Source organism: Halichoeres trimaculatus, unplaced genomic scaffold (assembly GCF_033239565.1).
Source record: "Halichoeres trimaculatus isolate MK-OKI-2021-1 unplaced genomic scaffold, fHalTri1.1 fHalTri1_scaffold_17, whole genome shotgun sequence".
Classification (NCBI taxonomy): domain Eukaryota; kingdom Metazoa; phylum Chordata; class Actinopteri; order Labriformes; family Labridae; genus Halichoeres; species Halichoeres trimaculatus.
In genome coordinates this window covers 11,182,312-11,207,970 of record NW_027437195.1, presented here as the reverse complement: position 1 = coordinate 11,207,970, position 25,659 = coordinate 11,182,312, and the positions used below count along the sequence as shown (strand labels likewise).

At 40.0% G+C, this 25,659-nt stretch overlaps 1 protein-coding gene across 1 annotated transcript in view; it reads right to left on the bottom strand.

Moving 5' to 3' along the window:
- Nucleotides 1-24,879, bottom strand: part of cnksr1 (connector enhancer of kinase suppressor of Ras 1) — a 31,380-nt gene extending 6,501 nt beyond the window's left edge. The window contains exons 1-10 of the mRNA XM_074691413.1: nt 24,627-24,879; nt 23,430-23,587; nt 19,558-19,760; nt 16,731-16,815; nt 9,689-9,730; nt 9,474-9,593; nt 5,901-5,960; nt 3,710-3,778; nt 3,398-3,523; nt 928-1,031 (exon numbers count right to left, since the gene is read on the bottom strand). Coding sequence (XP_074547514.1) covers nt 928-1,031; nt 3,398-3,523; nt 3,710-3,778; nt 5,901-5,960; nt 9,474-9,593; nt 9,689-9,730; nt 16,731-16,815; nt 19,558-19,760; nt 23,430-23,587; nt 24,627-24,678 — 1,019 coding nt within the window. The 5' untranslated portion in view covers nt 24,679-24,879. The remainder of the gene's footprint in view (nt 1-927; nt 1,032-3,397; nt 3,524-3,709; nt 3,779-5,900; nt 5,961-9,473; nt 9,594-9,688; nt 9,731-16,730; nt 16,816-19,557; nt 19,761-23,429; nt 23,588-24,626) is intronic.
- Between the last annotated feature and the right edge of the window lie 780 nt (nt 24,880-25,659).

Genomic DNA, 25,659 nt, shown 5'->3' with positions numbered 1-25,659 from the left:
TGACTCCACGTGGCAGAAGTCAAAAGTTTAGACTTGTTTTTCCTTGTGACAGGATAATTTACAACCTTTAATGCACCATCCCCGCCCACTCCTTCCATTTGTCTCCGCTCGCCTGCCCTCCATCAGCTCTCACCGTCTACTCCATCACTCTCCTTCCTCCCTTTTCCTCTTTTCTCTTTTTCTGCTTCACCTTGTTTGTGTCTTTCTTCATCTCTCTCACAAACTCCTTCAACCGACTCATTTTGTGCTCCTCTCTCATTTCCAGTCAGCCGTTCACCGTGGGAGTGATAGATTGGGAGTATGTGGCATTTGTAGTGTGACCTCATCACAAACCTACTGGGTCCTGGCAGATTAATGAGGTCACGGAGGAGGTTCAGCTCGATAGGGTAAATCCTCTGAAGTTTGGTAAAGCACATTTTAGTCCAGCCTGCTTTGAGCTTCAGAGCTATTTCCTCTGAACACTGAAGGTCCTCACAGGTCAGCCAATAATCTTTTTATTTGTTATCAAGGAAATTAAACTCCAACCTTTCATAGAAGACAGAGTTTATTGGCGATGAGGGACCGTCTCATCAATTTCCTTGTTTAGATCACAGATGGCGTTTTGATTATCCCTAATGTTTCTCTTTAGAAGCTTCTGTACTCCAACAGTGATAAATTAAGACGTGCAAAGCTCAAGGTTTTCACTAATGGTTTCAATGAATCAGTCAACTACTCTCTAAAAAGTGCCAAATTATCATCATGAATAAACTTGATATAAAGAAAAAAATAAAATGAAATAAGGATTTCTGAGTTTGTCTATTCCATTTGTTCCAGTAAGGCAGAGAAAGATTTCCACATTTATTAAAACCAAAGCGATAATTTCATAACAGAGACAGAATCGTGACTGAAAAGCTAATTATTCACACCAAAGCTGAGTGATGCTCTTACCTAAAAGACAGTGACCTGACAGAAGCTGCTACCCTCTCAAATATGGAGTGCCTCGGATTCTCCTCCTCCTCCTCTGACCTCTCCTCTGTCTCCTCTTCCTCCTTCTGAAAAAAACAAAACAAAACAATCATAGGAGTGAGTGTGCACAACAAGCTGTAAGTGTGTGTGTGTGTGTGTGTGTGTGTGTGTTTCTTTAGGGGTAAGGAAGCGGATGTCATGTGGATTGTTAGGGCAGCCCTCTCCTCAGGTCTCCGTCTGTGCTCTCTGTGGCTCAGGAGATGAGACAGCAACACAAACAGTGACACACACACACAAACACACACACACAGAGTCTGTCTAAAAGCGGGGCATCAAGTGAGCTGATACACTCAGCTGATTCACATCTCCTTATGTGTGCTTCCTTACCCCGAGGCGGCAGCTAGATCACAGATTAACATGGTGAGGGTCACAAGGGAGGAGTGAAATCCACCGAGTGCGTGAGTGTGCTTGTCCCAGACGCAGATATAAACTCAGTGTGGTGTTAAAGGACGTTTGGCGTACTGACTACTGACAGCAAATCTTTATGGAAACTGATCTCATGCAGAGGGAAAGCACAGAACTTCCTACATAAACCAGGAAAACAATCCAGTTCAACCCGGCCTCAGTATCAAAGGCTCAAAGTGGGTGGTTGAAATTAAAACTGAATACTTTTCTTGTGGCTGTTTGAAATCTGGAGAAAATTTTCAAACTAAGTTTTCAAGCTTTTAAGATTATTTTACAGTTTAAATGAGGGATGGGCGGGTACTCATACCAGCATTTTTTTATAAGGTACTGATACTTGTTAAGGCAGCAGATACCAGCAGCCGATATTGACCCCAAAAAACGTCAAGCAAGTCCTCCTTGTCAGTTAATGCTGCTACTTGCTGCGGCTTAACATCACGTCAAATGTGCGTCAGGTCCTGGTTAGACAACATGAATGAACCAGGGAAAGTTAACAGTTAAACTGTTTAATTTTGCACTTCAGTTTACTTAAAAGAAAAAAAAAATTGACAGTTAGTTTTATTGTGTGCTTTTCATAGTAGTTTTAAAACATTTATTGAAAAAAACATCAACTCAGAGAAAGTTGTTTGTGTTTCATTTTGGACTTAATGTCAGAGTGACTGTGCTGTCTTTAAGCAAAATGATGTGACAGTATCCATTTAAATTATATGTATCAAAAGTACTAGTGGTATTGGTGAGTACTCAAGAGGAAGTACTTGTCAAAAAAAAAAAAAGTGGTATCAAACATCCCTAGAATAAATACAAGAAGAATGTTCTTCCTTGTCTGATTAGCTTCCCAGAAAAAAAAAAACTACCTGTTGAAATATTTGTACAAGACTTAATTTTTGCAAGCTAAGGACATGTGTGCACTAACACCCCCAAATTCAATCCCACAGTTTTCTTTACTGGTCCATACTGGTTTCAAAATCTGGACCACTGCACTTTCATCTTTCTCTGTAGTCACTGATAAGTCTGTTTTTAAAGTGTCCTTTAATCTTTATATTTACTTTGATCAAATGGGATTTTACAAAGTTAACATCAAATAAATGATAGAAAATGTGTTGCAGCTTAAGACCTGGAAACTGCACTCTTGAAAAAGACGCTGTGATAAGTCTGTCTTCTGTGCTGACTGGTCAGGGAGCGAGAAGCAGCATTAATGAGCATGAAAGCTGGACTATTTTCAGCAGAGACAGCAACTATGAGCACAGCAACATAAAACAGCTGACACTGAGGACATGTTTGCACTGAGAGTGCTGAAAACACTAAACTGCTTAAGATTTGTAGAATAAAAAAGCATAAACAGTAAAGAAACACGTGGAACTAAAAGCTTAATTTATCTTTTAGCTTTCTGCACAGGAGGTCTTTGACCCCCTTCATGTGCTTTTGTAGTTGAAATCTGAAACATCTACAGCAAATTCAAGAAAACCTTGCTCTGCACTTTACAGACGGCTAATCACTCACTGAAGCTTTCGTCAAGTGGAACTAATCCATCGTGTTAGTGATCATTATCCACGAGGGACTTCTATTTACATATCAAACATCCCTCAAAGAATACTTAACTAAGTGTTTTCATGTAAACACAGAAAAATCTCAAATGTAAAAAGTTTTTCTGTCTTATTTAAGGAAAAAAATGTCTTATTAAGCCTAAAGTGAGCGACATTCACCAGACCAGTTCAGATAGACGTCTTATTATAAGATATTAAAAGAAAAAAATTAATACAAGAAAATAAATTATTTCAACACACTATACAAAACATTTCTCTTCCCCTCTAACAACTTTTGATTTTGTCAAAGCAATCCAGCAATCCAGGACTCATTTCCATAAAACACTTGCTTAGATTTGAATTTTTGTTTTGAACATAGAGGCACAAACAAAAAAAGTCCTCATTTCACTTTGAAAAGTGTATCAAGATGATAATAATGTTGCAATAAGACCTGGGCTTTCCCTGACCTGTGTGGGGGAGAGCTGGACCGTGTTTCTGCGTCTCACTGATCCAGGAATCTTCTTCAGGACCAGAGTGACTCCGTTGGGATTCTCCTTCAGCTTCTTCACCAGGTTGGCTCTGCTCCAGCCCACCTGAGGCCGCAGCAGCACAGACACAGGGTTATTCCAGGGCTACACCTATTGTTTCTGATGCTGCAACACTTCTGTGACTCAGTTACCTCAGAGGGTAAGATGGTTCACAATGTTTGCATCAGAACAGCCATACAGGGCAAAATCACAAACTGTAAACACAAACTGTATATATGATGTAACTCTCACCACTATCTGGTCGTTGACTTGAATCACTTCATCACCAGCCAAGACTTTCACAAAGGCATCAGCAGACGGCTGCAAAACAAGACAACAACTTCTTCTTATGCATGTAATACATGGGCTTCACTTTTATGTTTGTTTTTATCACATCATCAAGCGCTAAAAAAAAAATAATAACACATTATCTTAATTTACAAAATTAAGCAAATACTAAAAAAGGGTTTTAATAGGTAATCCATGACCTTTGACCTAGCGACAAAGGTTAGATGTTGTTTAAAAGCTTCCAACATGGATTAAATCTTTCACCACACTGGATACGTTCTTATAAATAACAAAAAAGAACATCTGCATTAGTGTGGCTGAAACTGATATCTAAGCAAGTGTTAATATCATTGACTGTATATAGAGTGGACAGCGTGGCTCCGCCATTTATCATTGTACGGTTTTGAAGCCAAAAGTTTGACCACAGCCCATCTGGAATGACTGGAAAGCCGGATTTTTTAACCTGTACTGCAGCTGGCCACTAGGGGGAGCAGTTTTTGTGGAGACCTCACTTCAAGCCGAGCAAGCGGATGTCCTTTTTTTTACAGTCTATGGTTAATATCTTATTTTAGGTCCAATTATCTTAGACTGACTTCACATGAGCCTCATTAAATCTGCTGATGTGATGAGATATGCTTATTTCACAAGCATTGATTTACGAGTGATTGAGGTATCATTCTTTTTTTTGGTATCCTGAAATAAGACTTGACTTTCAGGTCAATCTGCTTCACACTAAGTCTAATAAGACAATTTCTTGAAAAAAAGACATTAACACTTGCTTACATTTCATTACTTAAGACAATTTCTCGTAACTGAGGAAATCTTGAATTTGTGTGTGTGTGTGTGTGTGTGTGTGTGTGTGTGTGTGTGTGTGTGTGTGTGTGTGTGTGTGTGTGTGTGTGTGTGTGTGTGTGTGTGTGTGTGTGTGTCTTATTAGCAGTCAGCTGCAGTGATGTAACAGCAGCAGGGGATTTGGGGGTATTTTTGTTGTTGATTTCATGGAAAAATAACATCTCCATCTTTCTGTCCCTCAGGAGAGCTTTACTCTGGCACTAAGTTTACAAGCCCTTCTTCTTGGGGATGATAAACATTCCTCCATAGCCTTCCAGTTAGGTTTATAAACCTCATGATCCAAATGATGCTTTGCTTTCTCAGATATCCAGACATCCTGGCTCCTGCTATGGGATGGTCTTATTTTTCCTCAAGCCAAATCTAACAAAACCCTGAACAATCCGATGAAGATGTGCAGGAGTACATACATATTTCAGAAGTGAGGACTTGAATACACAGATATAGGCATGAGTTAGCTCTTCATACACAGTGTGTAGTCAACAGCCTGGAGTACAAACAGTATTAATAATACACAGTATCAGCAGCACGAGGGCTCAAACGGGCTTTAGTTTCCAAGCAGAGAAGCAAAGAAAGATAAGCCAACAGCTAAAAATAAAGTGTCATTAAAAAGTAGTTCCAATGGGATTTGTGCTTAGTAAACAGCTCATTCTTTCATATTAAATAACCCCAAATCCAGAAGTTCTACTTCTAATAGGCAAAACAGAATTAGCTCAAACACAAACACATGTTTACTGAGTCCCCTTGTCCTCATAACAGGCACTAATTGAGTTTTCTGGTCACACACACAGAAAGGGAAGATACAGTAATGAAACACACAGCAAATAAAATGTGACACTTCTTCTTCTTCTACTTTATTTTTGCTTCCTGAGACTGAAAACGAGATCCTTAAAGACTGCTAAATATGTGAAGCACTTTCATAGCAGCACTGAGCTTTCAAAGGGAGAACTGCTGTTTGGTGTAAAGTGTGCTCAATCTCACGCTCACACACAGAGATATGTGCCAATTGTGAGACACACAGTCACAGCTTGTTACCTGTTACCCTGTCTGACATGTCAGGAAACTCAGCAAGATGGAGGTGGCCAGGAAATGAAACCCTGAGAGGCTGGAGACCCTTCTCTGTAGTCAAGGTTCCCCTTTTGGTCTCTGGTTCAAGAGGAGCTGAGGTCTGAGTCACGCTGCTCTTCAAGGGGGTTTGTTGAGAGCACTGAGGTGGCACTGATTGTTTACTGTGTGTGTGTGTGTGGTGTGTGGTGTGTGAGCTGAGTCACCAGCGAGAGTAGGAGAGTAAGTGAAAGAGTCTGACCTCAGTTAAAGCTCCGGTCACGTAGTGGTTACTGGAGCCCGTGGACGTTATCTCGATCCCCTGACAGAGTGAGATAGAGAGAAACAAAAAGATGCTTTGAACATCCCTTGGTGATAAACCTGCAGAGCCCAGAGTCAGCTCTGCATGTCACTGACGCCTAATGATTCACACTAATGGACTCATAAACATTGCTCTATCGTGTTCCTGTCATCACTGTTGATGCTGCAGAGGTATTGATGCCAGTCTCCAGATGTATCAGTGTTTCAGTCTGTAATTACCTATCAGCCTGCCCTGATTGATTAATTTAGGCTTTGATGTGGAGAGGCGACAAATCACCAACCAGGAGGCAACATCGATGCAAGTCACCTGGATACATTTATTATAATCATGTTCTTGATTCTGGGGCTTTTGGGGCTTTACTGGACGGCTGAGGGAGGGACAGGAAGTGTTAAAGAGTAGAGACTGGCATCAAAGGAATTTGCAATTTGATTTTATGACCCTGCTAAAATTTTACTTCAGACATTAAAGCTGCATATTAATGCTTTCCATTTTTCAATGCAGTAAAAAAAGTTACTAAGTGGTGCCAGATGTGCTATCATTAGAGGCTGATGAAATGAAAACCGTTGTCTCTCAATACTTTATGATACAATCTGGCTTCTGCTGGGTTCCTGGTGCGACCCGTCTCTTTGTGACTTTCTGATCGTCTTAATATCCAAGATTTAGATGTGCAGCTCTTGTTTGGTCAGGAATTTGTTGTTATTTCAGTATAGGCTTTTTCAAAATGAGAACAATCAACTCAGGGAGGATCAGGTGGGTCTCCTTTCTTTTCTCCCAGTAAATGTAGATTACAAGAGATTTGTTAAATTCATTTATATTTTTTGCATTACACTTCTCCCTTATTCCAATGGCAATATAGTAAAATATTCCAATTTCTTAATGAGGGTGTCTAGATTTAGATTGTATCACATTTACTTTTCTTTTTGTTTTAAGATGGTTTTGACCAATAAATCAAATATTGGCACTTACTGTTTCTATTCCGGTATTCTGATCATTTATGCATCAATTTTTGCCTTTTCTGCACAACTGGATTTTTTTTTATTTCACCTTGTGCTTGCTTTACATTTTTTGAATTGGAGCAAATTTTCGCATCATGATAAAAACACCATGGATTTACTTTATTTTTGTTTGTGCTACTGGAAAAACAAAAATTTGCAAAGCACTCAAAACAATTTCTGTGCAATAAATTCTGCACATATTAAGATGGAAGCTGGGAGACACATAAAAATGTCCACAAATGGACATGATTGACCCTAGAGCTGGGCTACAGGTATAACTGGATTAATCTAATAATAGAAAAGACTGTAAGTAATAAAAAAAATAAAAATAAAAAAAGTTGTGCTTCTTTGAAAAAATTTAAAATTTAAATCATTTCCACTAAAAAAATATTATATTATATAAAGCAGTTGTAAAAAATTCTTTGGTCAGAAGTTTTGACCTTGTTTTTTTTTTAAAGAAACTGTTAAAATTGTCCAAGTATTCCTGAGGTCTTCTAAAATTCCATAGAAATTTACAGTTTTGCCTTTAATGACACATCTTGCACAGGTTAATGTTAGCTCCTTATCACCACTACGAAGCTTCTGTAAGCTTTAACCTGTCATGAATGCTTTTTAGCATTGTATTCAATTAATAAAAACAACTCACCAATAACACACAAGATGTAATATTTCCTGTATTCTGAGTTTCTTTATGGTTTGAGGAAAATTCAACCTAAATTATTACATTTTCAAACGGATTATGATTACGTATCTAGCAACAATCTGCTATTTTAGCACTCAGAGAACAAGAGTAGAGATAAAGTGGATCTACTCCAGACCTTTTAGCAAGTACTCTTCTATTTTTCTCTCTCAAGTCCACAACAAGCTTTTATACCATCATTGAACCTCACAAAACCCATCATTTTCTGTGACAGCGAGAATACATTTATCAGTGATGGATGAAGATAAAAGCTGAGTCACTGTTTCACAGTCATGTCTCAGAATTTTTCTTCTTCTTCAAAAAAAAACCCACTTCTCATTTCAACTTTCTACTTTGTGAAAGGAACACATTTAAGGAAAGGAAGAGGGGGAAAAGATGAGGTTTTACTTCTAGATTTCTGTTTTCTTTATGAATGAACATGTGAGCTTTCTGGTTTGTACAGCCAGTACATGCAGAGTATAATTCCTCCTCTCTTTTTGCTTCCCTCCCTCTCTGTCTTCAGTTCCCATTATTTTCAATCATTTTGAGGCCGACCTCATTATCTGTGATGTGGTCCAATCAATTCCTCTCTGTCAGATGAGGATAATCAGGGATTGTTGCTTGTTGTTGAGCACATTTGTAAAAATGACCCTGTTCTACTGCAGAAACATTGTGGAGAATTACCAAGTGCTAGAAGAAGCCTTCTACATTTAAATTAATGCAGACACACAGATAACATGCATCCATGGACTTAAAGACAAACAAACATATGTCTGAAGCATCTGAGGTAATGAAGCTGAACTAGAAACACACACAGGGAGATAGAAAACCTATTATCTTCTAACGTGAAAGAGATTTTTTCTAATGGACTGGGCACACAAAGGAGAGGAAACTGAACAAATGTACTAAAATTGCTTGGATTACAAAATGAGAAGGACACAAGTGAAAGAAGACAAGAGACAAACAGGAAGAACTATGTCTACTGTAAGAGATGAAATGGAGGCTCAGACATGAGGATGAGACAGAAACAGAGAGATGTTCATAACCAACTACAGGTGACAGACAGAAAGAGAGAACCTTGAGTTAGATGAAAGAAGTGCTGAGTGGAAGCAGATAAAGATGAAAAGCTTCAGGTTTTGATGGAGGCAGAGATTGAACACTAAAAACTGCAGCGAGAAAAAATGAGAGAATAAGACACAGAGTAAGTGTTCAGGTTGTCAGGAAACCAAGGACATAGTGAAACTGTGGAAGTATTTTTCTGAATGATGATCAGATTGTTGTACTGCAAAGATGAGACAAACAGGTGACAACAAAACGTCACAGAGACAGAGAGAGGGGACCATGTACATAAAAAAATGTCAGATCTTTTCTTCATAAAAACGTTATAACAGTTGAACAAGGCTGGTCCTGTTGATCATAAACAATTGCAAAACTAAGACTTTGTGTTGGAAGATTGTGGTTAACGAAGATAGTTTCATCATTTGCAAATGTTATAAACACTTTGGTGGTAAATCAACTTTGTTTTTTAAAAACTTCAGACTGAGAAAGGAGAACTGTTCATTAAACTTTTAAAGATATTTAATTTCTCAACTTTCAACAGCGCTGGCTAAACCAATCATGCATATAACTAACTTTGCTTCAGGCCCATTTTGAAAACTTGAGATGCAATGTGTTTTCGGAGTCTAAGAACTAAATGTACCTTTGGTTCGTTTTGATTCTTCACAGCACAAATGCTGTACATGCTGTAGGGTAAAATATGCAGCCACTGGTGAATTTACATTGTTGTAATATTAACCATGGTGAAAAAAAGCCAGAGATGTAAAAAGCAAAGGTCTTTACCAGCTGATCTCCAGGTGACAGAGGCACTAGGTCGACACTCTCCAGCTGAGCAGTGTGGGTCAGAAAGGCCTCAGAGCTGCAGTTCAGGATCTCATCACAAACCGCCACCATCTGACGGCACTGGAGGGTGAATAAAACCATGTTTTGCAAATAAAAATGTTAAGATTTTTTTGTCTCTTTCTGGTAAAAATTAAACTTAGAATTGACAGACTTACCACAGAGATGATGTCCTTCTCCTTTTCATAGACAGAAGTTTCCTGTTTAAAGAGTGAAACAACATGACAGGGGTTTCACAAAGCAGAATATACCAACATGATGCCACAGCGGCCACATGCAAAGCTGATATTGATTTGTAGAAATGGGACAATCAGACAAAACGCATTGTCCTATTTCCTCTTAACAGCATGAGGCAGGAAGTGAAAGTCCAAATACATCCAGAGGCAGGGGAAATCATTTTAGAGGCAATATGCCTGAAATTACTAATATTTTAATGGCTTTCATAAGGGCAGTGCTTCTGCAAAATAAAGTCAAAATTATTCAAGACAGCACTTGTCCTGTGAAATTAGAAATACAGGGATCATGGTAAAAAATAGAAGATGGCAGATGTTTACAAAGCATATGTTATTCATTATGCCACACACTATTATTGCACATTAAGCTAATTTGCATTGCCTGATACACTTTTGACTTACATAAAGGACGCTTCAGGAAACTAATCCCTGTGAAATGTAGCAAGGGCCCAACAGGGAACATAGTGGATGTCTGTGCTAATTAAAGGCTGTGACACAAGTCTGCAGGGAGGGGTATGACAAGGAGAGGTTCCTGTCATGACCACTGTCAGATCAGTTTGTCTGCTAGCCTGGTTTGTTTGTGTATGTGTTGCTGTGTCCCCCTTGGGCATTTCCTTGTGTGTACACTTCAAAGACCAAGACCTAAGGCGTATTTATTTACACCATAAAAACACTAAATGTGACTGAAACTAAAGCCTGAACAGTCAAATATCTTTATACTGGTTTCTACTCAGCTTAAGTTCTCCACTCATGACAAAATAGCTGTTTGCTTGAACAGCTAAGGAAAAGTTAGCTGGCTAGCTGGTCAGAGCTTAATTCACAAGCAAACAGAAAAATCGTAAATCAAAAACATATCTGAAAAAATGTCAACCAACTTGGTTTTAAATTAAAGAGGAGCTGGAGGTGTAACTTAATTTAAAAACAAAAAAATGTAAAAAAAAAATTTAAACATGTATCACTTAAAAGCATATCAGCAAACAGGAATCTCTTGCACCAATACAATCAGCTATTTTTCCAATACTCTCAACCAATTCAGTTTTGTGCCGTGGGATCTATTCTTATATGACTGTGACATGTCCGTCACTTCATAGTGCACAACAATAGAAAAATCAAAACACCGACGTGCACAGACTTTTTGAGAGGCAGGGGTAAAACGAATTTAAAAAAGGCACACAAAGGATGCGTTTCTACCACCCAAGCGGGCAGTTTAACATATTTGAACCATACAAAAGGGCAGTTAAGTGTGTTTTGCCAACCAGGAGGGCACTTTTGCACATGTTTTGGATCCCGAGAGGTCACTTAAACACATGTTTTCCAACAACTGGGCCAGGAAGGGGGTGACCCCTCCACCCCCCCACCCGCCCCCCTCTGTGCATACCACTGCCTCAGAGGTAACATTTCCTCAAAGTTAACAAAATGAATTACTTGGGAAGTATAAATGAAGCCTAATTCTGTTGTTGCAAAGTACTACATAGAACATTAGTGCATACTATTAACATTAGGTCAATGATTCTTATAATAATGAAGGAGTCTTTGACCTAAAAACGTTTGAGAACTCCTGCTCTTGGCTTGCTGCTAACAGCTAAAATAAATATAAATAGCAGGTTCATCCATCTGATAATAGATTATGTTACTTTAAGCCAGTAAGGAGTTTTTACTTCATGATAATGTCACAGTATGCTAACTTAAGTCACACTGATTCCTGAGCTAAATGCTAATATAAGCACGCTATGCTTACAGCAAAGCTAGCTTTGCGAGATATCATGCTAACATTTCCCTTGGCACAAAGTTGGCCACAGTGAAGCAAAGAAAACTGTAAATATAGAAAAGTATATTGACTGTTTATCTGCATATTAAAGTTATTTTTTCCAGAAAATGTTAAAGTATTCATGACAGCAGTTGGGATGTTTTCTAACTGGCAGACCAACACAACAACTTTGCCAATAACCAATCAATGAATTTGGTAACCTTCAACAGTTTCTAATGCTGAGGGCTCACGTAAACAGAGAAATGAAAGAAATTCAACAGTGACTTACCCAGACTCATGGTGTATGATCTAGTATCTGGTATAATTATGAATAGATAAATAAAACCTGAGATATAAATCTTGTTGCCACCTCCTACAGCACACTGTCACTTCTCCTTTTCTTTCTTAGTAACACCTTTCTCACCCAGCTTCTCACCAATAGTAATCTACAGCCAAGGTAAAAACGCAGCCAAATCCCCACCTCTGCCTTCTCTTGTGTTTGTAGCCACATCCAGGGGGATTCCTCACAACACTAGAACGTACTTCTTTTTAAGTCAGCCAGAACAGGAAACAGCATACATGTGGGTTAGGTGAGTGATAGGTTCACTTCTGTAGTGAAACTGATTTGACATCTGAAGGGTGGAGTGGTTATACAGAGACCAAAGCAGGACACATATCAACAGTTATATCACTGTCTGTGACCTGATAGGACAGAAATAAACCAGAAATTCGACAAGACTACAACAAATTGCTTATTTGGAAGCAACTTGTTTCCCTATCTCACAGACTGGAGAGATTTGGGGATATAAAGCAAAAGACACAGGTTTTAAGAGGTCGATGCGTTTCCTTGCAGAGGTAGAGAAACATGAGCAGGAAAGTGGAAATAAGAGAAGAGGACAGAAACTCTAGGACAAGACGTGTTCAGTCCCCAACTACAGCCTCCAGCATGTTCACGCTCCACTTGCTTGCCCTTCTATTGATTTCTCTGTAAAATAGGACGTTTACAGAAACTCATCACTTTAGAACAACTGCTTCCATTCTTAAACATACCCCTCGGGTTCAACATGTCTCTTTTTCCATCATATCATAGGGTACAGCCAGATTCAAGCATTTTTAGCCCTTTTAAATCAAAGCAGAACATGAGGGTCCAAGGTTACGTAACATTCAAACCAATCTGACTCTGTGCTTTCAGCGAGGGGAGTGATATTGTTGGAGTGGCGCCACGTTATGTCACTCCTAACTACCAATTCTTGGACACCCATCACCGGTAAGCAATTTTTTCACCAAACTGACCTTTAAGAAAAACTACTAAACTAAAGTTCAGACCAGAGACAGGCATTTACCATGGACCTTTTCCTCCACTCCACTGCTGTAAATGCAGTTAAGGATTAGCCTCTATTAATACTCAGTAAGTAATCTAATGCAGAATAATCTGCTCCAGCGCTCAAATCAATCTCAATTCAACATTTCATCGTTTTATTTAATGATCACAGCAATTTGCAGCTAGCCATAAACTCCACTCAGCAGAAGAAAGGTCCTGTGTTGTGAAGCTTGGTCTGTGTGTTCGTGCATGTGGCTTGATCAGGTGGCAAGCCGACTTTACAGCAGCGCTCTGTGCCTGAAAGCTGTTCTCTTTACAGTCGTCTTGGAAACAATGAGAGGCTATTATGTGGGAGTAGCGTTCTTAAAAGAAAGGAAACAGATGCATGCACGGTCACACAAATACAAAAACACTGAAGGTATCACAGAGAGTGCAGGGACACATGAATGTACCTGCATCGGTAAACACCGCCTGCTGAAAACTCATGATAGAACAGCTTGTGCTGTTTTCCTCTTTTTTATGTTTTCTTCTGTAACTTCATTCTAATACAACATAATAAATCCTTTCAAAATAAAAGCCTTCAAGTCGTGTCCCAACATGTTTGGTCTGTCTCTGTTTACATACTCGGGCTTCCCCAGCAGATATCTTCCATTTGCCATAACCAGGTCACGGGCTTGCTATAAAAAGACTGTGAGACATCTTGATGTTATTCCTCTTTTGCACCTGCTTCTCACCTTTTCATCTTACTACTTCACTCTACGCTCCTTCCGCACATGTATTTTATATACATTATATATGTTTTTATCTGCTAAAACAGAGAGCTGTCACTTATTTACTTTGAAGCATAACATGGCTCTTTCAGAGTCTTGTTTTTAACATGTTTCTGGTCAAAGACTTCCTTTGTATAATTAAAACATCCCCTTTGAAACTGTTATGAAACTGTTAAGGCGGCTCCTGATTCTCAAAATGTTAGTTTAACATTAAATCACTACGGTATTAACAGTCAGTGTATAGATTCAACTTAGCTCCTTGTTTTAGTTTGGATAATTATCAAAGTCACATACCTTTTTTGTCCTAATATCCAGGTTCCCTGTCCCTGTATCTCTCAGTCTCTTGACTCCCTGACTTTGCTCACTGCCTCAAAGCAGACTGAAACTGAGTGAGAAACTGAGACTTGACAACTCTAGTGTGGGATCCCAACAACACCAGCTGACTGCAGACCTTGAGGGCCCTTCAGGGGGAGGGGGGCATAAGAAATACAAACATACAGATAAGCGGGAAATAAAGTTCCGGCTGTGTTCATGTGAAGAATGCTGTTTGTCTCTTCGAAAGCAGTTCTCCAAAATCAGATGTCATAACAGAGCCTCCTGACAGCACGTCAAACATCATGAGCAGGAGTGACACTGGTTTAATTCAGCTGAGAGAAACCTTTAAGAAGCCGGGACTCCTACTCCTCACCCCTCTGACGTCATCACTGCCGTATAGGGACACATATATCATTCTGTACACCTGGCCTGCTAGTTTATAAGGCTATGTTGAAAGTAAAACAGAAGCTTGTCAGATTTTTCGTTATGTCTCAGGTGCTTCCCAGGTTTTCAAAACTGACCTTTAACACACCTGCAAAAGCTTTTAATTACTCAATACACCTGCCTCATCATATGCAGGGCTCATAGTTGTTACAGCATCATTCCCCAAAGGCAATCTTAAAGTCCAAAATATCCCAACAGTTTCCAGTAAAACAACTCATACAGGCGCTTTAACATTAGTACAAGAAAGGCTGACATCATGGACCTAAATCTGGTTTTGGGTGTTAGCTAACATGTGAGTCAGTGAATATTTAACCCCCCCCCCGACCAAAAAAGCTTGTTTCTTCAGTAAAAAAAAAAAAGAGTATACAAAGCAAATAATAATACTTATTAGTATACTCACAATAGTAGTAATGGCTGCCTCAAGAAACTACTATCAAGTGTTTAAAAAACGACACACCACAATTTGGTGCTAGCAAAGAGTGTTATTGTCACTAAAGCAAGCAGATGCTAGTAAATTTTATTTTTCATCACATATTTAAAAGTCTTCATCCAAAATTAATACTGAGGAACTGCAACACCAATAAAAACGTAAATTAAGCAAATATATGTTAAAATTTAGTGGTTCTGAAGCACTTTGTGGGATACTTCTACTGTTAGCTTAACTCTACTCATCCAAACCAGACTGCTTGGTTGAAATAGGGCTTTAGTCTTCTCCCAAGTAGTCAGTGTTTTTTTTTAGTTAAGGGTTCCTTCAACATCCTGACACAGGCCATACTCCAGTAATCAAAATTATATTACATTCATACACAATTAGACTACGCCTGTTTAAAATAGGAATATATTTTGTATATGTCAGCCAATACTGTCATCTGGGCACTGTTTTGAATTATTCACAAGTTAGTTTGACAAATGTACACTAATAGATAAATTGCAAGACCTGAAGTGACTTCTCTTTTTTGGACATTAATTACTACCTGTTTACATTTCCATGCTCAGACACACAGTCCACACAAAGTCCAATAACAGGAATTAACAAAACAATGGTTAGACATAACCAAACGATGACCAACAGGCAGAAGAAGTGAAAGCTCTGGCTCACTAATGGCTCGCTGAGTGCTGAACTTCTATCCTGTGAATAAAAACAACTTTCAATGGGTTACCAACATGAATCACTTGGCACCATCAGAAATATCCAATCTGGGTAAAGAGCTCAATGACTTTCTGAAAGCCATATTTCCTTCCTCATAATCTGATTCCCCATTTGAATGATGTCACTGTTATTGTACACCAACACTCTGCCACATAACAGGCCCTTAGGCTTGTTCTGGTTCTACTTTTAGAAAGTTGACATGAAACAAACTGACATTATACTTATAAAAACAGCAGAAGTAACAAGCAAAAACTAAACTCTGTGCTGCGTAGGTTTTATCCATTAAAAGCAGTCAAACAAAGTGCTTAAGCATCACAAGTATTATCACCTTGTGAAGAGCTATCCAATCAGTGAGGTGAAAGCTGTACCTGTCGTGCCCGGCAGGCGTCCAGAGCCGGCTCTAGTGGTCTAAATATAAACTCCTCTAACTACTGAGCCTCCTCTTTCACTCACAGCTCCAGCTCCTTACCTCTAACCATCTCTCATTCTGTTTCTATCAGCGGCTTCATCCTCAACTCCACTTCTTTTCTCTGCTTGTGTCAGCCCATTAATCTCTCATGCCACCAGAGTCCTCTCACAGTAAAGTGTGTCTCCCTCTGCAACACGCGCTCCTGCAGGAGTTAAAAGTCATTAAACAGTTGAGAGTAATCCCTCCCTCAGTCTCCTCCTTCTTTCTCTGCCTTCCCCCTTTGCCTCCCTCCCTCTTTTCCTCCCTTCCTCCCCTGGGCACTGACATATCCAGGCCTGTCTTTTTCAGCTACCTGTGCCTTTTTTTACACAGGTGTTCAGATATAAATATTCTTTTCTTTCTCTTCTTCTTTTTTCAAACACGTCCCACATCTCTGAAGCTGTTTACACTAAGAAGCTCTCTTTTAAGCAACACTTTCAACCTCAGCTTCTTCAAGGTACAGCTGCCTGCAAAATATGCCAGGAATGTAAAGATAAAGAATGCATTACTCAAGCTAAGCAGAGGAAAAGGGAGTCATGCTGCTGTTTCTCTTGCTGCAGTTTAGGGTCATGTTTAAAAAAAAAAAAAAAAAAAATGCTGGCCACGCTGCAGGTTGTTGTTCCTTTTTGGAGGTTCAGAGAAACGTGGTCAATTTGTGTTTGGTTCCTCTTAAGATAAAACACCTCACGTTTTCGTGAACATGTGAGTGGCGTTGAGGAAACGAGTAAATCTGTGTTGGTGGAGTTGAATAAAAGAGCTTGTTTGCACCAACCTTATGGACAGTTTCTCCAAGCTCTCTGCAGTAATTGAAGATGTTCTTGGTGGCGGTGTAGCCACTAAGCTGGGAAAACTGATACCTGGAAAGACAGAAAGGGGTTACACTTAAAAAGGAAAATAACTTGTGAAAACAAAAAGTAGAGAGGAAGAAAAGCATATTAGGTAATACACACAAAACATCTAACGGTATTATTTTGAGTAGTGTGATTGTAGATGGGAAAAAGCTTCTCATTTCCAGGCACGGGAGTTTTATCTAGGGTCAAATAGAAGCCGTATGATGAATCAGTGAGCGTGCTTTGCGTATGATGGTTCTGATGAGGTCAGACCCAATGGGTGTGGGGAGGCAGATGGTTTGGAGGTACTGTGTGTGTAGTATAAAGTATAAGACAGCAATAATAATACCAATACATTTTATTTAAATTCTGAAGTGAATTCTGAACTTAATGGGGAGCCAGTGGAGCTGCTGGAGGACAGGGGTGATGTGATGAAAGGAGGGGGTTTTGGTGATGATCCGGGCTGTGGAGTTTTGAACCATTTGAAGTTTATGGAGGGACTTGTGGGGGGCACCAAAGAGAGCTGTCAAGGATGACATCCAGACTCTTAACCTGAGGGGAGGGGGACACTGTGGAGTTTGGATAGATTGGATTTTGTACCGACCAGGAGGAGTTCTGTTTTATCTGAGTTAAGTTTGAGGAAGTTGGAGGTGAACCAGAATTTGATTTCTGAGAGGCAGTGGGTGAGGGAGGAAGGTGGAAGACAGGCATTGGGTTTACTGGATAAGTAGAGCTGGGTGTCATCAGCGAGGCAGTGAAAGTGGATACCAAATTTACGGAAAATATTGCCAAGTGGGAGTAGATATATAATGAAGAGGAGGGCCCCAGGACAGCACAGCAGGCCGGATGATGCTCCTAAAAGGCAGCTGCAGAAGTGGGGGCAACAGAAAGTGAGTTTACGGATGGCAGCCAGGCTTTGTTGGCAGCTTGTGTGGATGACATTGTTGTGTTGTTCAAAGTTAAGTTATCAGTCCAAGGTGAGCTCAATATATATAAAGGATCCCACCATCTCAACAGTTTCTTTTTGTTTTTGACACATTCAGGAGAAGGCAGTGGTCTGTGCACACTTGGGTGAAGTGGGAGATGAAGTCCTGGTGACTGAAAACAAAACATACCAGGTCTCAAACACATAGGGAGCGTTATGAGACCACCTCTCCCACACCAAAATACACTGGATGCGTCCGGCTCCACTCCATTGCGCGTTGACTGCATACATCAGCTCACAGTCTAACACGTTGCAGAACTGTAAGAAAGCTGAAGTCGCAAGACTGATGAGCTCCTGTGGTCCCCACTCTATTAATAAGCTTCTCTCCAACCTGTTTACTCCTGACCTGCTTATTAACTCTGTTGTTAAAGTCAAGCTAAGCATGGTATGGTTTTTACAAGGTTTGTTTTATTGTGAAAGTCACTGGCTGTTTTTAGGTACTTTCTATGCACTGCTTCCTGCCTGCTCGATGTGCCCTACAGTAAACTGACTCATCACAACTCCAGCACCTGATAAAAAGATAGGACTGCTTTGATACTCTGGGACCTGCCAGAGCAGGGACGCAGCCAGACCGCAACAGAATGGATCCAGTGTATGTTGACATTGATTTGAATAGAAACCAATTAGACCTGGTGTTGTGATGGAGCGAAGCCAGACTGGAGGCACATTTTGTGTATTTGGGCCGTAACAGGAAGCTACGGAGCCACTCGCCACACACCTTGGCAAGACCATAACCTGTATTTTACATGACAGTAGTCTCCATCAAAGTCTTTTATCATAGAGAGCTATTTTGGAAATGCTTAACTCAACCTAGCTTGTGTGGAGGAAATATGGGCTTTAAACATCCTCACTAACAGCAACATGTTTACTCTGCTCCATGTGAGTGTCTGATGGTTGTTTTTTTATGAATGAGGGCTGAATGATTTTGGAAAATAATGTAATATTGCAATTGTAATTTAGCATGCAATGTTTTGGAGGGGACACTTATCTTCTGCATTATTCAATTAACACAAGCAATAAACCATTCTAGTATGACCAACACAACAAAGCTTTTTTTTGCTGGTTTTAAGGAAGAACGAGCACAAGTGACTACATTCCCTCCAGGTCTGTGTTCATGAAACTTGTTTTTTTTAATCGCAGCCTTTAGGATTCAAATAATTGCATTCTATTACAATGCAATGTCGGTTTCAATTTGATTTATTTTTCAGCCTTAGTTGAAATATGTTTATTTTTGCTGACTTTTATGAGATGGTGTGTACGTTTGTTTCCAGTGCTTGCCCAGCCAGCCTCAAGCAGACACTCAGCGAACCAGGGTTTAAAGCATAGGCTAAAGTTCCAGCAGTTTTCCATAAACAGAAAATACCAAATTCTCTGGTGCCACTAGAACGCATGCAAAGTATGGTGACTTTCAAAGCATTTCGAAAAACTGTTGTAATAATGCATATACAATTTACAGACTTTTTCAGTGTCTGTGCCTTAATATTCTGAACAAGCTTTGAGTTAATTTCACACTAGTAATTAGGAAAGTTGCTTAAAAGAGTTGATAGAGACAGCAATGAGGGACACTTTAAAAGCAAACACCAAAACATCTTTTTTAAAGGCTGCACTTGTAAATTTTTACTGTTACCTTTTTTTAAATAAAACCTGGAGCAACATGAGCCACAGCCGACGCTATTTTTGTGAGAGACACCAGAGAACACTTTCTGAGTAAAAAATAACCACAGGACAAAATAGAGTTTGGAGTACTGTATATATAACAGTTAGATAACTCCCTCTTTACAGACCTGTTGAGCAGAGAGAAGAGTCCTTTGGCAGATGTGATGAGCTCCACTACAACCTGCAGAACTCCAGCAGGCAGCCTGACGGTGCTGCGTCCATCGTAGCTGTTGCGGCGCCAACGGCTCTGGATGCCCATCTGGAGGGTGTGGGCTACGGCGCGCAGCTTCTCCGTGAGGCCGCGCAGGTTCTCTCCACCTATGCCATATGTCTGCAGATCAAACACACACATGTGGCTGGTTCATTCCACTTCTGAGGTATTTATAGCTGGTACACAAAATGAATTTGTGATGTTTTATGCATTACTCCTTCATGTAGAGTGCTCTAGCTCTTCACAGCACACAGGGTTCTGGTGTTTAATGTGGATTTCCCCTATCGACTTTGAACTTTGAGACACAAAATGAACCAATACAGCTGAAATGAAGTAGGAGGAGGCACACTTAAAAATAGTCGGACTGAGAGAGTTGTGCGCACTTTCTGGTCTGCAGTTTCCTCTTTGATTTTGTCCCTTTTTGAAGATGTAAAATGAAGGTTTCGTTTTGAAGAGGTTTACCAGCTGCATCAGTTGTCTTATGACCACTGACCCTTTTGTAATAGTTCCTGTCAGTGAGTGAGATATGTCACAACACAACTTAACCTTTTGTCAACAGAGATGATCTGATGGATGCAGGAAAACAGAAAAGCACCGAAATGTGGGCAACTTTGACAACAACCAAGTAGTGACGGTTGAACAACCAGGTAAGAGCATCTCCACAACAGCTCCAGAAAAAAAAGGCATACAGGGGACATGATCCAACAGAAGAGCTCCTGAGTTAAAGCTGGTGCTCACAGAAAGCTCTCTGTGAACAGACCTCCTCCCTGGCAGTTACCTGCAGTATACAACAGCTCATAAAATCCAACTCCTCCATTTAAACAGATGGAACATGGGTCATACTAGAAAACTGAAATACACTCCAAACTAGAAAAGCACTCAGAGAGTGTCTGATACAATTTGGTGTTAGTTGCAGATTTGTACGATAATATTTCCATGATCTGGATCGTACTTTTACATCTGTCAGAAATGATGGTGACCTTGTCTTGTATTGTTTTTCAAAGCAATCCGACCATGTATTGTGGAGTTATATACATATGGTGGAAACGGCTCTATCTCACAATGATAAAGAAACCTTTGAAAAAATCCTAGATCCAGACGGTGATCCAGATCACCTCCAAAATTTAATCACTTCTTCCTTATCTCATTTTGAACATTTCCTGAAAATTTCATCAAGATCCCTTTGTTACTTTTTGAGTTATGTTGTTAACAGACAAACAAACTCTCCCAAAAACACAATTTCCTTGGTGGAGGTAATTGACTGTTCTCAATTACAGTTTTTGCTATGGCAGCAAGTTCTTACCATGCTGATTTATAAGCAATTGTTCAGCTTCAGTGACGTTTCAATTCAATTAGCTGAAAGGAAGGGCTGTTGAGGCACCGGTTTGGCTAAACAGCTAAATCCGATGCTCTGTATAAAAAGAACATTTTGGACAAGCTGCCACTTTCTGTACTGTCTCACTCTTTGTCCCAGTTTTTTACTTTATCCATGGTCCTGTCTCTCAATAAAGAAACAAAAGCCCAAAAGTACATTTACATAAAGGGATGTGATGTCATGTTTGACAGATCTTTGACAGGAGAGGAGTCAGGAATTGTAATGTACACTGACACAAGAGTTGTTAGATTTTCAAGAACTGTAAGTTTTGGCTTCAATAATCAACTTTATTATTGACTGTGCTGGCTTAAGGAATCTTTTCCATTCAATCTCTAAAGTTAAGATTATGCTTCAATTAGCAGAGACTTTGAGATAGCAGTAGTGCAGTCAGGTATTTTGGCTTCACTTTTTTTTGACAATGTGTAGAAACTGAGGCATGTCATCTATATTTACACACAGTCAATCGTGGGGCATTCACTGTTTTATGACAGATGGCTTACAGCAGTTAGATACTTAATTATTAACTATTCTAATGCTAGTAACTGACACATAAAATTGAGAACAAAACAAAATATTGCAGTTTTATGGTTATTTATTGTTGATAAACTCTGCAACTTATCTGGAGTGCCTTCAAGGCCCACTGGCCTCAGCTTACACCAAAAATCTTCTCTCACATTATGTGGAGTTTGATGTCTTGGTGTTGACAGAAATTATGAATTTCTGATAAATCAAGGTGGAAAAATCTTCGCACCAAATCAGCTGATGTACCCTCAGCTTATAATAGTGTCATACGTCTTCCAGAGACACACCACATTGACAAAATGATTTACACCAAGTCATGTTAATATAAAACGTTAATCACTTATTGACTACTTTGTTTTCGCTCGATAATGGCGAGGCAGTTTGATCTGGTTTTCCAGAAACATTTTAATGATCATTTTGATGGCTGCAGTTTCTTGTTTGAAGGTGGAGGCTGTGAAGCCATAAGGAGGTGGTGGAAATGTATTTTTTTACCCTGTTTATGTAAGACTTAATATCAGAAACACCTCTCAGTCCCTTCCTCACAATTAAAATCAGTCGAAGCTGCCACATCATATTATGTTTTAAAATAAATGTTCCTCACATAATAACAGACAGAGCGTCTTTTACCTCATATGCCTGACAAGAGGAGGAGGTAGTTATTGTCAAACCCACTCATCAGTGCCCAATAAGCTTGGATCATTCAGGCTTTGTTGTCAAACATCGACCAGCTGGAACAATCCTCCAACAACAAGTGGCCATGAAAAATTCATGGCCTTGTCGACTTTGTAGTTGTTAATTATGTAACCGTGCACTTGAACGTGTTTAGTCTGCTCCATGTGAGTGTCTGATGGTCGTTTTTTTATGAATGAGCCCTGTGTCAGCACTTCACAAAGCATGAGACAAGATTTACATGCACACACAAACACACACACACGCTCAACATTAACATGTCAGTCCTTGAAATGGATCTTAACTTTTCTTACATTGCGCCATTTCACACACCTGTTGGAAGCTTAAACTACAGGTGGGCTTTACTCACACTCTTGTTTGTTGAGACTTTGATTCAAACTGGTAATGAGCATTTCAAACAGTGTTACATCAACCCCACAGCATGCTGTTTAAGCAGCCTGAGCTTGTTCTGGGTGTTCAAAGACTGTTACACCACCAGAGCTGGAGCTTTGCCTGACTCAATTAGTCCATCCAACGAAACAAAAGCCTTTCTGGAAACACAAAAACACCCCCCTACACACACCAACGCCACTATTTAAGTGTCCTGGAACTCCCTCACAAAATTGGACAGGGAGGAAATTTGATTAAAAGAAAGAGACAGTAAGAGATACTAAGGAGAGGGAGAAGGCATGTTTCCTTTTTTTTTAAAGAGTCTTCCTAGAAATTTGCATGTAGACTATTAAGCAAAGCATATTTGTTCTAAATCTGATTTGGTTGCAGCCAAAGCATGAGTAGTCTTTGATGTTAGCTAGAGAATGAAATAGCTATTTAACTGCAACATGCTTGAATATTGGGATTTTGATTACAAAAATCAAAGAAAAGTAAAGCAATGAAGTCCACCTTAAATGCTGCAAAAGGAGGCCTAAACCTGGACTTGTATGGAGAAAAGGGCACTTGTATACTTTGGCCGGACATGCAGAAAACTGTCAGCTGGTTCCACAAGTACACAGTCTAAAAACAGCAAAAGCAGAAAAAAAAATCTCCCTGTGCTGTGATATCAGAGCATGCATAAGGAATAAAGCCAGACAAGGAGAAGACTGCTCGGTAAATACCCAGAGTACATCTCCCCGTCACAACACACACACACACGGCCTTGGATACACGGCGCGCTGCTATGGACACATACTGTACACAAACACACGTGAATCCGCTTCCTGTCTCACCAGAGAGCACAGTTTCTCCACAGCCTCCAGGATGAGCTCCTGGTGTCCGATTTTGTACACTCCAAACTTCTCCAGGTCTTTCGAAGTCAGCTGCAGCAGGTCCACTCCTGACAAACGCCACTCAGACACGGGGTACTGGTGCAGGGGGGCATCCAGACCTGGCAGAAGGACACACACAAAGACGGGTCATAAACTTAAGCATGAGGAGCACAGGCATGAATGGTAACCGCAGAGAGGCAGAAAGTCCCATACATGTGCAGGCCGAGACATGCAGAGGAAGCATGGACTAACAGCAGGGCTGCAGGCACACTGAGTTAAGTAGCCTATAAGCTTGAAAAAATCTGCTCACATGTTAGGCACTGAGATCTGTAAACAGTAGAGATGTGAAATGTAGTTTACTTCCAGAATTGCAATTATCTGTAAAATATAAAAAATGAGCCCTTAAGACAGAACTCCTTCAAAATAAAAGCCCAAACTGGTTTGATACAGCCATGTTGTCCAATGTTTTAAGCCATGCACAAAAAACTTTTTAATTTAGAAACACACTATATAAACAGACGTTTCTAAACATTATTTCTGGATTTTATATCAAACATTGACGACAAAATGAACTTAAACTATCAAAAGCAAAAGTAAAAGTAACCCCAGTCAGTGTTTTATTGTAGATCACTACTCCAACAATATATATTTATAGAATTGTCAGTTTTAATTAACTTTTACAGTACTTGGGAAGATTAACCCGTAGTGTTTATGTGTTACTTCATGACTTGTTAAAATGAAATAAAACGTAGCTGTTAAGTTCTAGTCACACCTGGCTTGCACAAGAGGCCAACATCCTATCCTGAAGGTAGTATTTTTCACCTGAAAGCCGCACAACACATGCACTTTAACGTGTAGTGAGGATTCTGGGCCTGAGAATATATCAATTACTAAGACGCGTGAACGCAACGCGTCCAACTGTGGAAATAGTAAACAAGAGGCCATGGCCTCTGTTACTGAAGGTAACACCTTGATCAGAAAAGGTCTGTTGTGTCTCTTCTCAGCTCAGCACTTCCTCATTCCTCCTCCTCCACCTTTCACTTCCAAGAGGATTTGTGTGGCGCGTCTATTTCTGACGCCACTCTTCGAGCCAAAGTACCTGAGAGGCGATCAACGCGTGAAAGCAACCCCCATCACACTGCGCGATATGTTCCTCACCTTGGAGCCACTCGCTGACTCGCTCCTCGCTCCACGACGTGATAGGCTCCATGCTCGGAGTCCTGCTGCAGTCGCTGGTTCAGCTCCCAGCCTTCCTCGCCGACTTTTACCTCTCTGGGCTGCTGGAGGAAGAAAAAGCTGATCCTGAATTGGAGTCGGACGATGACGAGTGGCACTCCTTTGCACAGGTACAGCAGGTAAGAGAGTCCCCCTCCCGACAGCCAATAGTGCGGAACTGTCAGGCTCGACCAGGAGCAAAGACCCCTCCCTCCCCCTTCCAGCTCCCCTCCTCCTCCTCCTCCTTCACCTCACCTGGAGGAACAGTATGTGTGAGAAAAGCGCTGTCGCTCTAATGCTTCATAACTTCCCTCATACTTTGACTTCCATGCGCAATTACGTCACGACAAAGGCGCAGGGCCTGTTGTATTTACTCAGCAGCATGTGACACAATAGCTGCAACACCTGTACAGTATCATGTAATCCGAGTAATCCTGTTAAGGATAATCAGAGAGGTCATGATTAACTGTGTGGACATTCTAAGGACGCTCTTCATCTTACACTAGAGCATAACAAAACCTTAACCTGCCTTTAAAAAGCATTATTTCCTAATTCCACTGTTAATGATGGATGATTTTCTGTGATGGAAATGCCAGAGCGTGGTTTATCTCCAAGTTCAGGAGTTGTTGTGGGAATCAAAGGAATAACAAGCTCTCCCACAACTCACATGCAAACTTAATCCTCTTTTCTGAGTCCACTTGTAAGGCTGCTCTCGAAGGAAATTCTGGGATTGTTTCTTATTTTATCCTTTGTACAGTGTGCCCAATAAGCCTTGATATTTTTCTAGTAATAAACAGTTTAGAGAGCATGTTTGCTCTCTAAACTGTTTACATGATCACTGAATTCACTTAAAACTCAAAACCAAACAGTTGAAAACTAAAGTATGCTTGTCAATGAATGCACAGTGCGTTATTGTAATAACACTGTGGTAAATGTTACAATAAGGAATCAATGCTTAACTCAGTGTTATGTATTT